The sequence below is a fragment of the Anthonomus grandis genome, chromosome 5 (assembly GCF_022605725.1).
Source record: "Anthonomus grandis grandis chromosome 5, icAntGran1.3, whole genome shotgun sequence".
Classification (NCBI taxonomy): domain Eukaryota; kingdom Metazoa; phylum Arthropoda; class Insecta; order Coleoptera; family Curculionidae; genus Anthonomus; species Anthonomus grandis.
The window spans coordinates 12,920,670-12,935,428 of NC_065550.1; the positions used below are offsets into that span (position 1 = coordinate 12,920,670).

At 32.1% G+C, this 14,759-nt stretch overlaps 1 protein-coding gene across 1 annotated transcript in view; it reads left to right on the forward strand.

Moving 5' to 3' along the window:
* The first annotated feature begins 11,150 nt into the window (after window positions 1–11,150).
* Window positions 11,151–14,759, forward strand: part of LOC126735873 (enhancer of polycomb homolog 1) — a 72,138-nt gene continuing 68,529 nt past the window's right edge. Inside the window, exon 1 of the mRNA XM_050439967.1 lies at window positions 11,151–11,885. Within this exon, the coding sequence (XP_050295924.1) occupies window positions 11,733–11,885 (153 nt within the window). The 5' untranslated portion in view covers window positions 11,151–11,732. The remainder of the gene's footprint in view (window positions 11,886–14,759) is intronic.

Here is a 14,759-nt window from a genome sequence, read left to right on the forward strand (position 1 = left end):
TTGGTCGTTGTTGTGAGCGACATTCATTAGCATAATGACCAATACGGCCACATGAATGACATTTGGGTGGTTGAAGATTGGGTCTTTTGTTTATTGGTTGATTAGAAATTGGTTTAGGAGGGTTCGGTTTAACAGCTTTTTGATTTTCAAAGTAAGACAGTTGAAGTTCACGTCTTATGCGAACTTGGGCTTCTAAAAGATCTCTTGGGTTACTTGCTCGAATGATATGACCAATTCTGGGTTCTAATCCTGTTAGTAAGGTACTGAGTGCCATTGATTCGATTAGGGTTATTTGTGCTTGTTTTTCGTCAGTTGACAAATTAGATTTCTGAATATTTGCATGCATTTTTGCATTTAAGGTCTGAACACGATTTAGGAATGTTAAAGGAGATTCGTTTGTTATTTGTTTAACGCGTTGCAAGTCCTGAATGAGTGAGGATAGGTCTCTAGTATCACCAAAATGAGAGTTAAGTAGATGCTTTATTTCTGAGTATGATAAAGGGTTTCTAGAGCTTATTAGCTGTGCTGCTCTTCCGCGTAATTTATTTTTGATATGAATTACTAATAGATGTTTCTGATTTCTGGTGGACATGTTATAAGCACAATCGCAAGCATTAAGAAATGTTTGAAGAAAAATTTGATCTCCTTCAAACTCAGGAATTATTGAGAAAATTTCTGATAGTTTATATGGTTCTATTTCTGCAGCATTATTCGCAACATTATTATCGTTGTCTGTCATGGTGATCAATAAATCGATAGTAAATAAAATAAAACTACAAGCAATTTGTAAATATTTTAACTTAAAAATAATTGAAAAAGTAATTATTTGTTATTACAGATAAATGTATTGTTATTTAAAATTTTTAAATACTTCTTTTATTGAAGTTTAGTTTCTCTTTTTCTGATTAACAGAATAATCAAATCATAAATATTAAATAGTCGTGCAGTTTGACTAACTTTGATTAAATATTCAAATCAATAAAATTATAAAACAATAAAATATAAACACGTGATGATTCAATATTGTACTTACAGTAAGGAAATCATCTAGTTGATCGTCTTGTTCTCTACGCCGATTTAACTACCAGGGGCTTCACCAGGTGTTCCTTCCGTAGTTCGCCGTGAGTGAGGACGTCAGGACGTGAAGAATTATGACTTCGGGATTCTTTTATGGTTCTTTTTCTGTTAAAGGATAGGGATCCACCGTTACTAGTTAGAATGCTCGTGTTCTAGCAACGTTGTCAGATCCTACTATCGACTGCGCCAATTGTTATATCACTGATTTTAAAATTAACTTTTTAAAAAAATATTTTTATTATATAAAATCAAAAATTACAGTATCATGACTTAACTTAAAGAGTCTAATCTAATAAAATCTCATACAATAGTTTTTGTTATCCTATTTATACGTAAAATATGCCGATTCAGTGGGAACAGGCATCTTGGTTGACCGTGTGTGTGGGTGTCTGCTGATCCGGCGTCTGGGAAGTGACTTATCTGGTTTAGATAAGTGTTATTTGATCCGGTGAGAACCAAGGACTGGGTGACTTTGTGAAGGTGACATTTGTTGTGGGAAAATCGGATATAACATATATATTATCTATGATACCAGGTTTTCATTAGTATATCAAGAAGCTTTCTTAAACACAACAACTAATAGATTTAATTCGACCCTATTTTCCACAACCTTCTGTTAATAATAGAGGCAGAGGAAATAGAGTTACCATTGAATAGGCAGTTTTAGTACATATATCAAGATTTTATGCCACATATTGTTACCAAAGAAGCATTGGACAAGATTTTAAATTTGAAATTAGCGAAACTACAAGTCATTGGATCCATAAAATTACTGACATTATTGACAATCACCTTGCTGACCGATTCATTAATTTTTCAAATATAAGAGATTAGAGAAATTATTAAATTAACATTTATAGAGAGATTCAATTTCCCTGGTGTTCTAGGTCCTATTGATTGCACACGTTGCCATATTAAAACGTTTAAACATACCAAAAGTGGATGAACACAATCACAAGTTTTTGTGATTTTCCATGAATTCAATTATGATTTTCCAATGGATAGTGATGGTTTTAAACGACAATTTTTTATTTTAAAGAAATAATATAGGCATATATTTAAATAAAAAAACACGACGGCGAAAAAAATTAACAAAATAAGTGAAAATTCTTAGTGTTTATCAATAGAAAAGACAATTGACGCTTCCATCTGTCAAATATTAGGGAAAATAACAAATATATACCAAGAAACCTAAATCAAATCGAATAAAACGAGTTTAGCCGACGATTGAAATTTAGAATCACCCTTGTCGTCACGACTGAGTCGCGATCGAATTCGACGTCGTGATCGTATCGAGATCGAGTCGTGATTTTAGAATCCCAGCCCAGGAACGTAGCATATCATGTCGATTGCCAGCGGGCAATTTGCTAGTCCACTAGCTGTTTCCACGGGATGGTATAAAATTCTGTACCTACCTAATAAGTTTATTAGTTTCATGGATTAATAATCAAAAGTATAAAACTTTTTTTTATAAAATAATGAATTTGTGTTTTTTAAATAAATCAAATTTTAATAGTAGTTACATCTAATGTTTTTTTGTCACATGATTTCATTGCCAACTTGTCTTCTTTTTGCACTAGAACAATAATTTTTGAAAGTGTTGCGTCATTTCCACCCAGCATTTCCACGAATTCGTTCCAAAGCAATCATTTTTTCACTTGGTAGCATTATGGTACCTACCGGGGCTGTAGCTTCTTCTCCAGGTCCTTGTTTCTTTGTATTATATTGTTTCTTATATACAGGGTGTTTCGGGAGGAAAGGGAAATATTTTGGGAACATGTTCAGAAGGTCAAAATAAGATAAATTAACCCATATGTAATAATCCGATTCTCAATCAAGTTTTTTTGTAAGATTTTTTATTTTAAAAGCAACCCGAACAAATATTAGTAAAAAAGAAAATTCCACTAATTTAAAATGTTTTCAGAAATACCCCCACCAACTTGAAGGCAAGCTGCAGCACGTTTGTTAAGCGCTCGTATTGCACGTTTAATTGCTTGGGGATTGTTTTTAATAATATTTGAAGCATTAAAAATTTGTGTCCTTCTACGGTTTCTACTGGTGTTTCATATACTAGAGCTTTTATCCACCCCCCAGAGGCAATAATCCAGTGGATTTAAGTCTGATGACCTCGGTGGCTAAACTTGAGGTCCTCCTCTGCCAATCCAACGATCAGGAAAACGATTGTCTAAGAAATTACGCACTCGAGTAAAATGAGGCGAGGCTCCATCTTGTTGAAAATGTTCGGTGTCGAACAATTAGTAGAATAAAATTAGTATTAGTGGTATAGTAGTATTAGTATTATACAGTTATGGAACATCATCCAACATGTGTTTTAACTGGTCTTCCAAAAAGCGTAAATATCCTTCTCCAGTAAGACGCTCATCTTATACAAAAGGACCAAACAACTGGTCGTTCAGCATTCCACACCACACGTTAACACTGATTCGATGTTGAAAGTTTTGTTCAAAGGTGGATGAGAATTTTCATCTGACCACCTTCATTGTGTCGGTTATTAATTTCATTACGGGTAAAATAAGCCTCATCGCTAAATAAAATGTATTTATGTAGGCCTCGATTTTGTTGGATCCATTCGCAAAATTGAAACCTTAAGCCATAATAACCCCTTTTGAAGATGTTAAACCAGTTGAATATGGAAAACTCAAAACCGTTTTTCCTAAGTGTCTTCCAAAGGTTCACATGCAATGCTAATCGCAGTTCTTTTGTAATCCAGAACATTTCCTTCATTTCCCTCTTTTTAGTCTCGCCTCTCGTTCAGAATTAATTCTTACGCTTAGAAACATTCCTGCTTACTGAGCATTTGCAAAAGCTGTCTGAAAAACTTTTCGATTAGGAATTCTTCGATTTGGAAAACGACGTCGGTATTCATCAACAGCAGGTAATGCGCTACCATTACAGAAACCATACACGAATATCATGTCAGCATACTCCCTATGGGTGAATGTTTGAGTCATTACGTAGTAGAAACGTTGCTGTTTTCAAATTAAAACGCTCAGAATCAATCAAACTGACAAACATGCTAGTCAAAACTACCAGTCAATTAATATAGGTATTAACAAACAATGATTAAATACCTGTAACGTGAGTTAGAAATACAGAGAATATATTATTCCAAAAATGTACAAAAAAAACTTTAGAGCCGATTATTTCAGAAACGGTTAAGAATCGGATTAAAATAAAACAAAAACACTTTGTATATACATATATACATATATACAGGAAGTTACCACCCTCATATATACAGGATGTTCCTTAAAGACGTGCTAATATTTAAGGGAGTGATTCCTGGACCCATTTTAAGGAAAAAGTTCCTATGAACATATGTCCTAAACGTCTTACCTTGAGATACAGGATGTTAAAGTTTAAAAAAAGTCAGTTTTTTATTAATAACTTAAACAATATTGTAAACGTTTTATGAAATTTGGTACATGTATTTTATGCATCAAATCGCATTTTTTGAGGTGGAAAAAATATTTTCGTTGCCAGTGGCGTCCCTACAGGACTTCTATTGAATATTTTTAGTGAAAAAAATCCTACGCCATTGCTTTTTCTTAAAATAAATTTATTTTTAAGATCCTCAAACACTTTTCAGCAAATTTAATCTCTTGGTTAAAAACAATTTTACTTCCTTAAAAATCTGATACGGTGTGAAAATGTTTGTTCGTCGATTGCAAGCAAATTAAGAAATCAGATTTATTACAAGAATTTTAATATTAACTCTTAATTAATATTACTCATTAACGCGTTAAAAAAGTGCCATAACGCGTTTTTATTTAACGCAAATAAAGTCGCGGAGTCGCCTATGCATGTTTCTTATTGCTCGTTGCTGTGTTAAATTGTTAAAAATCATGACAGCGCGTCATCTATTTGATTTTTAAGTATTCATTGAAGTTATTTTGTTTCCACGCTATTTTTCTGAATATCAGTAAATTATATAATTATAATACTATATAATATACATGGTGTTCATTTACTATTGCGGGCTCGATTGCGGCTAAATCTTAAAACGAAAAAAAATTTAATGGAAGTAATGTTAATTAAGTTAGTCTCATTTGACTCTCTCTTTAACCCTAAAACTGTTTTGCCCTAAATTGCGACGTTCCCTAGCTATTAACAATTTAAAGAAATTTTCAAGAAAATCAATGTTTCACTTAAATTTTAATATTTGCCACCGACGTTTTTTATCTTTTTGAAAAATCTATGTAGAGTCCTTGTCTAAGTTCATTTTATCTTTCGAAATTCTAAAATTCTGTTTTATTTTTTTTTATATGGGGTGATCAAAATCGTTACTCAAATAATGATATTTTTGATTCAGTTTTGCACTATTGTTTTAAATGGAATACCCTATATCTAGTAACGCGTTTTGATAGAGCATTCTTTTATCTTCAATTTGATACCAACAAATTTGCCTTTATCTCTAACCGTTTTCTCAAAATTTGTTCTTAAGGAAAAAATCCATTGTTTTGACATGTATTAGTGTCAGTGCCATTGTGTTTGATGCATTTATTTTCGAGTTTGTACGATTAATGTCGTATAAAATGCCACACATTTATTCAAATGTAGAATATGCAAATTTGGTTTTTGTTTATGGATTTTTCGTTTACGTTACGAGAATGCTGTTCAAGAATACCGTGGACGATTTCCACACCGGAGAAATCCGGACAAAAACGGAACGGATTTATTAGTTTTCAATAAACTTTATGAGACGCCGAGACCAAAGCTCCCAGTACTAACATAACATCTAAAGGAGCCGCTCGACAAGATTTTGAAGAAATAGAAAATATTCTGAAATTCGGAAGAAGATAATGCAACGACGAGCTCACGAAGTATTGCTACCAATTGAGTAGCTTTCCACAGAAAAGAATAATCAACAGACTCTACAAGCAAAGCCTATATCCATACCATGTACAGCGTATCAACGTCCAAATTTTGACACTTTTGCAAACTACAGTTGTAGTTTTTAGAATGTTTGAAGGGATGCTAACAGCAGACTGGTATTTAAACTATATAAGGTCGTACAAGTCATTCCCAAGCTTATAAAAAATATTCGCTTGACAAACTTAAACAATATATACCGGGTGTCAAAATTTGGACTTTTTTGTAGGTTATCTCGGTTGCTATAGACGATAGAGTCTTGCGGTTTTTGCCATTCTCAAAATGTTGACAGCTATCATAGTCTGTAATCTACACAGTGATTTTGAAAATATTCGATTTTGCGACCTGTCTTGCATCTCCGTTATTATTTAACATACGCGGGAGCACCATCTTGATGAAACTACACCATATAGTAATTTTCTAGAAAAATTATGTTATCCAAATAGAATTTAAGATCCGATCCTAAAAACTGGCTGTAAAAATCTGCGTTAAGAATTCCATTAATACAATATACATCTAAAATTCGAATTTTATAAATACCCGCTTAACCATTTAGGCTAAATCGCACTTGCACTCGAATTTTCCGAAATTGTCGGAAATTATTTTGGCTCGAAACGCATTTATTATTTCTGTTAAAAATGCCACAGTTTGTGAATGTACGTTCATCGGGCCATATCACAATTTTTTGCGCTAGTCAGTTACACGTCTTCCAGCATCACCAGGATGCAGATTTTTAGCTGAATGAATTTTAAATGGCTTAAATCCACTTTTTTTTAAGTTGTCGTTAAACATTTATCTTTTATATTTTTCTACAAATTACTTTTTTATGTAGCGCAAGAACTACAAAAATCGCTACCTCGTCTCTTCATCCATTCTACCTCCATATTTACTTTTAGACTTATTAAACGAACCAAACATCTTATTAAACCAACCAACAAGTGTATCCAAAGTTTTAAATAAGTAAAGTGCGGTTGATGTCGCACCGGATACTTCATCTAATATATTTCTGACATTATAATGGCATTTCTTTCGTATTTATAATTAAATTAAGTAATATCTCGGTTTTCTTTATTCGTAAAAACCTTAATTGCTTAACTTATTAGTAAAGTACCTGTCACTTTTACAAAGCATACGAATTTTCAAAACATATAATATTTATGACAATTTAAATTTTGTCTTGTTAGTTTATTATAGCCTACTAGGGTAATTTTTAAAAATAATAAATATTACTCATAATATATATGAAAAGACAACTTTTCAGAGATTTTAAAAACGTAAAAATTCAATATGGCGCTTATAAAAAAAAACAAAGTTGATGATGGTTGGCAAGAGACGAAACGTGGTATTGAAAGTCAAAAAACATTATCATAGAGCACGAATAAACTGGTAATGCAAAAATGTAAATTATTTAAAAATCGGATAATAAATAAGCTCAAAAAAAAATAAAATCGATTGATTTTTAAAAATTTCGGATTTTTTTGAATATCTCCGAAATCATACAGAATTTTGTAATTTTTTAAACGCATATTGCTATGCTCAACAATTCTCAACTTTATCTTAATATAATCATCTTCGCATATTTCATAGATTCTAAGATCCCATGTTGAGGGTCAAATTTGAAACCCTGTATTTTCAACGAGATGGTGCATCAGGACATATTGACAGCACAGCTATACAGAATTTGTATGCACGTTCCATTATACTTTTAAGTTCATTAAAATGCATTACGAGATTATGTGAAATTTGTGTAAGATAAAATAGAAACAATGTTTATGAAATATCTGGATAAAATGTTTCAAAAGGAAAAAATATATAATATCTACAACCGGAAGATTATGTTAGGATTGTTAGGCAGAATGCAAATGTATTATCAGCAAGACGAAGCTCCCGCAAATTTCGCTAAGCAATATTTGGACGAAGAATTTGCAGGACTATGGATTGGTTGCAATGGTCCTATTAGTTGGCCTCCAAGATCTCCAGATCTCAGACCACTCGATTCGGGCTGGTGAAAGTCGACACTCGGGAGGCTCTCATTCGACGCATTAGAAATGCGGCAGTATTCCTCATAGAAAGAAATGAGTGTGGATAGAAAAGCAACAAGGGCCCTTCGCAAGGGAAGTTCAATGTGTTTAGAGGTTAATGGCAGTATTTTTGAACATTTGTTAAAACAGCGCTCTAATTAAAACCATGTTATTGTAAGAAATTTTGTTTGCTAATACTTACGCTATATTTAGAAAACAAATGTGAAAGAAAAGTGAAGTTTTTGTGAATTTCGATATATTAACCTAACAAAAAAATACCTGATCTTTAAAGAAGAGGACAATTTGAAGCTTTTTTGTTCTACAGTTTTTCCTGTATTTCTGAAAATAAAGTGGTGAGGGAGTATTCAAAGGTTTCCGTAAAAAACACCCTGTATCTTAGTAATGGCTTAGTCAACTTTAACACAATTGTGTTCTTTAAAAAGAACCACTCTTGGGCTTTAACAGCTTTAGTATTCGAAGTTTAGTTTACTTTCACATGTCACGTCAGAGAACATTCCGACAGAAATGATAAATTTTCTTTTAAAATTTGAATGCATTGGTATGATTTCTCTTTCATGAAAAAGTAACTAAATGATGCTTAAACAGGCTTTCGAAAACCGCATCGTGATATCTTGTTTCTAACCCAAAATCTTAAAATCCTATTAAGGAATCAATGGAAACAAAAGAAAACCAATATTCCAAAAAAAGTAGTACTTATCTTACATAGTTCCAAATAGTTTGAAAGACCATAGGTCTAACCGTCACAATATACTGACTTATTTGAATTTATCTAACATTTATTTTATTTTTAATTAATTTTAGAATGCACCCATATCATGTCGTTTTGCATCAGGCCTTAAAACAGGAAGATTTCGGTAGGAGGTTGGATTATTGTTTTGGCTATGATTCGGGAAAATAAAGAATTGTTATTCAAAATTCTTTGCACCGATGAAGCCACCTTTAATAGCGACGGTAGGTTCAATATGTACAATATGCATTACTGGTCTATAGAAAATCCACATTGTTACGTGAAGTTCAGCGCTAAGGCTGTTGGAGCTTAAATGTATGGTGTGGTATACTGGAAGGAAGAAGTATTGGGCCATATTTTTTCGAACAATCTCTAAATGGCAACGTTTGTCTGACTTTACCAAATGTCTTAATTTTTATTCATGAGGTCGAATAAAGGACATCATTTTTCAGAGTCAATCTACGACTAGAGAACATAATTATAAAAGACCGAATTCGCAAGGCAATAAGGAATATACCCAGAGCCGAAATTGAAGCTGCAGTTCTGTCTACCCACAAGAGGATTTAAGAATTTATGGTCTATACATTCTTTGAAATGGTCAACATTTTGCACATCTACGGAGGCATTAAAACCCTGATTCTCTGAACTCGGTCCTTTTCAGGGCCACAAATTTATATTAAAAAAAAAAAGACACAAAAATTATTTAGACATTCGTATAAAATTTTCTTTGGCCTAAATTTTCGGTTAGAAATAAGATATCGAGATGCGATTTCGCGAGCCTGTTTGAGCATTATTTAGCTACTTTTATATGGAAAAAATCATAATTTTGTTTAAGAAAATTTACCATTTCTGCCGGAATGTTCAAAAGCCCTCTGGCGGTGACATAACTACTAAAATAGTTACAGCCTAAGAATGGCTCATTTTAAAGAACACAATTGTATTAGGCTATTGATATGTAATTGGATTATGTATAAGTCGACAAGGCCATTTCTAAGATACAGGGTGTTTTTTATGGAAACCTTAGAATACCCCGTCACTACTTTCTTTCAGAGATACAGCAAAAACTGCTGAACAAAAATCTTTCGGATTGTCTTCTACTTTAAAGATCAAGTATTTTTTTGGTATTTTTATATATCGAAATTCACAAAAACTTTACTTTTTTTAGATTCAATATTTCAGTTACGCCCCCTAGCGGTCATTTCAGAAACTTAAGAATCCTTTTTATCTCAAGCCTCTGCGATGAGTACGTTTTGAGATACAGTATCTCGCATTCTTAAACTTCATTCTGAGTAGGCCGAATTTTGCGGATTTTGACAATTTTTATCTCGCACATTCGCATATTTGACCCATATACATAAAAGTCAAATTCGTCTCCGCGAAAAAGCGGATATTCAATTCACAAAAAAGTTCAAATGATTTCAACTATTTAGCGAATTGCTTCTGTCAGCTGTCATTAATTGTAATTTTTTTTTGTTATTTTATGATTTGTTTATTTTAATTTTTAAATAGAAAACTTGTATTGTGTTTTGTAGATTTATTGTGACATTTGTAAGAAAATGGTCAAAATTAGCTCACTGTGCCAATATTTTCAGGTACATCAGACTGAGGATAAGACTCCAGGAGGTGGCAGGTCTACGGTTTTTATGAAACATATGAATTAAAAAAATTGCATAATAATATCTTTATATGCATAATAATATCGTAAATATTAATTGTAATAAAGATGAGCATTCATCACTAAATTATCTGTTTATAAGTGCAAACAGCCAACAGTAACTGTTGTAACACAAAACAAAACATCAACAAATAATAATTCTAGATTATGATATTTCCCATGATAAACATCAACATCACAGAAAAGTCAAAATTTCCCGCCGTGAATATTTTTAAATCTAGATTTGAGACATTCTGTCAAAAATCCGCGAAATTCGCCCTACTCAGAATGAAGCTTAAAGGCCACCCTGTACAATAGTCACATGGAGTTTGGTGCGTTCCTTCCGATTCACCGTATATTAAACCAGTTTAAAAAAAAAACATAAAAAAAACGTTTACGAAAAAAAGTTTAATGAGAATATAAACAAATTTCAAGAATTTCAGTGATTTTCGTTTTCACAACAGTTCTCATGTTATATGGTTATAATGGTTAGTTTTTCCAAACGACAAATAAACGATTGTTGGTTGCTACACAGCAAAGACCAATCCAATTAAAATCAAACACGTGTTTGGCTTTTTGTCGTCACGTCCGGGATTCCAATATACCAAATTTCATATCTGCACACGCTTACTCACTAGCCCCAGTTGTCAGTCGAAGTTTAAATGTTTTAAGTTTTAAACAATGAAAATAGTTGATTAAAACAAGTGTCAATGACAACTGACAACGTGAGGAAATGTCAGTTTTAATTTTAATATTTTTGACATAAATGAATTTATCTGACGAAAAAGTTATAAAATAAAAAAAAAATTATTTCCTCTTTAAGTTTACCAAATCCTAAATGATTTGCGCAAAATCCATGTCCCTGAATTTGAACACCTGAGTAGGATCCATTTGCGAATATAAAAACACCCATTCAAGATAAAAGTGTCTGCTGTTTGTTAATTGTTATGTGCTTTTTAGTTCTTTAAGCCTTAATTGATATCCTATTCGGTATTAAATTAAAAAAAGGGTTCAAATGCAAGGACCGCCTGCGATGGTAAAGTTGCGCATGAGGGTACTGCGCACGGCACGTTACTCGTAAATTTCTATGGTCGCAAGGCAGGCCAGAGAGCCGCCATGATGGCTTTCTGTATTACACACTCGACATGGAAAGTTTCGAAGTTGTTTTATCGTATTTGTGACTGAGTGCGTGTAAATAAACACGATGGGAACATACTAGAGGACTCCTAAATCCGTTTAGTGCCGGACTCGGACCGTCCGGGCGGTTGAAACTACGTTACAAGTCCGATTTTATGTTGGCGTGGCCGCGCGTTGACTCGTGTCTCCCTCAACGACAAACATGTCGAAGCTTTCGTTCAGGGCGAGGGCCCTCGATCCCTCGAAACCTATGCCCGTTTACATGGCTGAGGAGTTGCCTGATCTTCCCGATTTCTCGGCAATCAACAGGGCTGTGCCCCAAATGCCCACCGGGATGCAAAAAGAGGAGGAATGCGTAAGTTGTTTCAATCCATTGCCTCCTTACTCCATGTTGGAAGCGCCCGCCATGTTGGTTTTAGCGCGCGATTTTACCGCGACCGGCTTTTTCGTATTCGAGTTCGTTTTTACGGTTATTGAAGAATTCTGCCTTATTGAAAATAGCAGATTTATGTACAGAATTTTAAAATAAAAGGTTATGAATGGTGTGCTCACGATGTCATCATCGTTTTTCATTTCTATGCCGCAAATAAACTGATGACAGTTGAACATGCATTGTTTGTTTACAATTACATCTTCATGTTTAAACAAAATTTCATCAATCAAACATATTTGTTGCTTAGTTTATATTTTTTTCGGATTTCTACTGCCTGGAAAAACATTTTACCTCTTATATTCACCTTGTTTTAGAACTTGGATGCATACACAATTTTATTTAAAACACTTTTACTGATGTTTTAATACCTTGATAAAATTTTAAAAGTGGGTGTCAGACATCCACTGATCAACTAGAAAAGGAGAGGTCACCTGAGAATTTTGATTTGCACATATACAAAAAAATTGGCATGTTTCACCAAGGTTTTCATTTACTCTACTACCTATTAATTAGTTGGTTTCCCTTCATATAAAGAAGCAAAAAAACCATTGCATATTATCAGCATTTTTTGAGATTTATTACATTTTAATGTTTATGGACAAACTGTTTTTACTTTTTATCACTCTGAGGTTCTCCTAATATAGGTGAAACATTGGCAATACTAACATCTAAAACCTCAGTTTTATTTGACCTCACATGCAACTCACTTAGCAAGATGCATAGAAAATAATTAGTCAGTAACTAATTCTGCCAATTTTCCAAAGCTGCTAATGGTGATAATCTGGTATTTCAAGGTATATTGTATCTAGTCGTCATAAGGAAGGCCCTAAGGCTCAGGGTATAATAAAATTCCATTGAACCATATGAATAAGTCATAAGATTTGTAGAAGATATTTTACTTAGGTAGACTTAAAAATAGGTTTTAAAGGATAGTTCATATAGACAGACACAAGACACAACAATTTCAATTTCAAAAAGAATCTATATGATATTGAAATTGTTCATTGTGAAAATTGTCTCTACTAAGATAAGCCATCAGAAGAAATGATAATTGATGTCGCCTTTTAATTTTCAACATTTAGAACTTAGTCTAGTATAAAAATATGCTTGACAACTTCTAGTAGTCCAAATCTTTATTGCAGTATAGAGTATTATATTATTTGTTAAAGGAGCCAGAAGATCACAAAATAAATTATTTGCAAGGAAATTTAATGAATGAAACATTTATAAATTGTTAATGACTTGACATTTTTAATTGAATATTTTTGTTTTGTAAAAAAATGGATGGCAAAAATAGTGGAAGTGAAAAAAAAAGATTTTTTGCAGAAGGGGATGTTTATTTATCATTTTATTGAAGTGCTAAGTTTAATACTTCTTTGGTTAATATAAAATTTTTTTATAAAAATGTGTACAAAATTTTAGGTAATAAGTAAAATATAATGTTAAACTTGCCCTTAAATGATAAAAAAACAAAATGGATCTACACCAAAGAAATTAATTATGTAGTAGTTTTTGCTTCTATATTGCAGTGTCACCAATAATATTTTTCCATTCTTTTTTCCTTTTTAAAGGTTTTTTTACATTTCATTATTTATTTAATATCATATTGACTTTTTTGGACTACACAAATCAATGCCTCAAAAACAATGTAAATTTCATTTTTGACTCTGATATTGTGGGTATACAGCAGTAATTGACCTGAAAAGTCATCAATGAATGAATTGAAATGAAAATGAATTAATTTAAAGGCTTGCAGTTTTTTTTTGGATTTATAGTAGATACATAAAGCACAAAATTCATTCTTTTTTCTTTTAAATATTGTAATATGGATTTCATAAATTATTTTGGTATTTACAACATACAAACAATTTTGAAAAAAAATTTTACTGTCACTTTTCTATTTAAGAATGTAACCCATTTTGCAATGATGATCAAGTAACAAATTCACTTTGTCTAGCACTAAAACATAAAAAATGCATTGATTTAAATTTATGGAGAGATAAATTTAAATAAATTTAAAACAAATATGCAATTCTCTTTGAAGTAGAAAATAGAGCAATATTTAATCAGAACTGGTTCAAATTGGCATCAGACAACACTGATGGTTCTGGAGAGATTTCTTTTTTCACTTTCTAATGGTATTGATTTGGTACCAGGGATGAAATTCAGAAGGAACTTGTTTCCATTCTACAAAGCTTTAAAATGTCTTTTTGGTGCTATATTGCAATTTCTTTGCAATTTACAAGTGTTAGTTTCAATTTTATATAGTGTTATAATTAATCAGTAGCCTAAAATAATTAATAAAATTCAATTTCATATACCTACCCAGTCATCGTCAAGCTGGCTATAGGAAATCCCATATATATATTATAAATTATGATACTTTCAATTATTGGCTCCCCTATATATTTAACAGAAAAACTGTATTAGATTTTTTTAAAGATGCAAGTAAGATAAGCCATCATATAAAATTTTATTAATTTCTAATAAGCAATTTGGAATTGAAATTCAAAAAGTAACTTTATTATTCCAAACAAAGTTCACACAGCCTTATTAAATCTAAGTCAAATCAATTTATTTGAAAAAACTAAAATATGAAATTACCAGCCAAATTATCAAAATGTTATGTCAGAGTGTTGTCATATATCAATCAGTATGAATAATTATTACACTAATCAAGAGAAAATAACTATGATTTAGTGCCTTAGTGGTACTAGATAGGGAATACTTTTTGAAAATTCTCTGAAATGTTCTCTGTGAATTTCCCTGAATGCATTTTCCAAGTAAAACAACAGT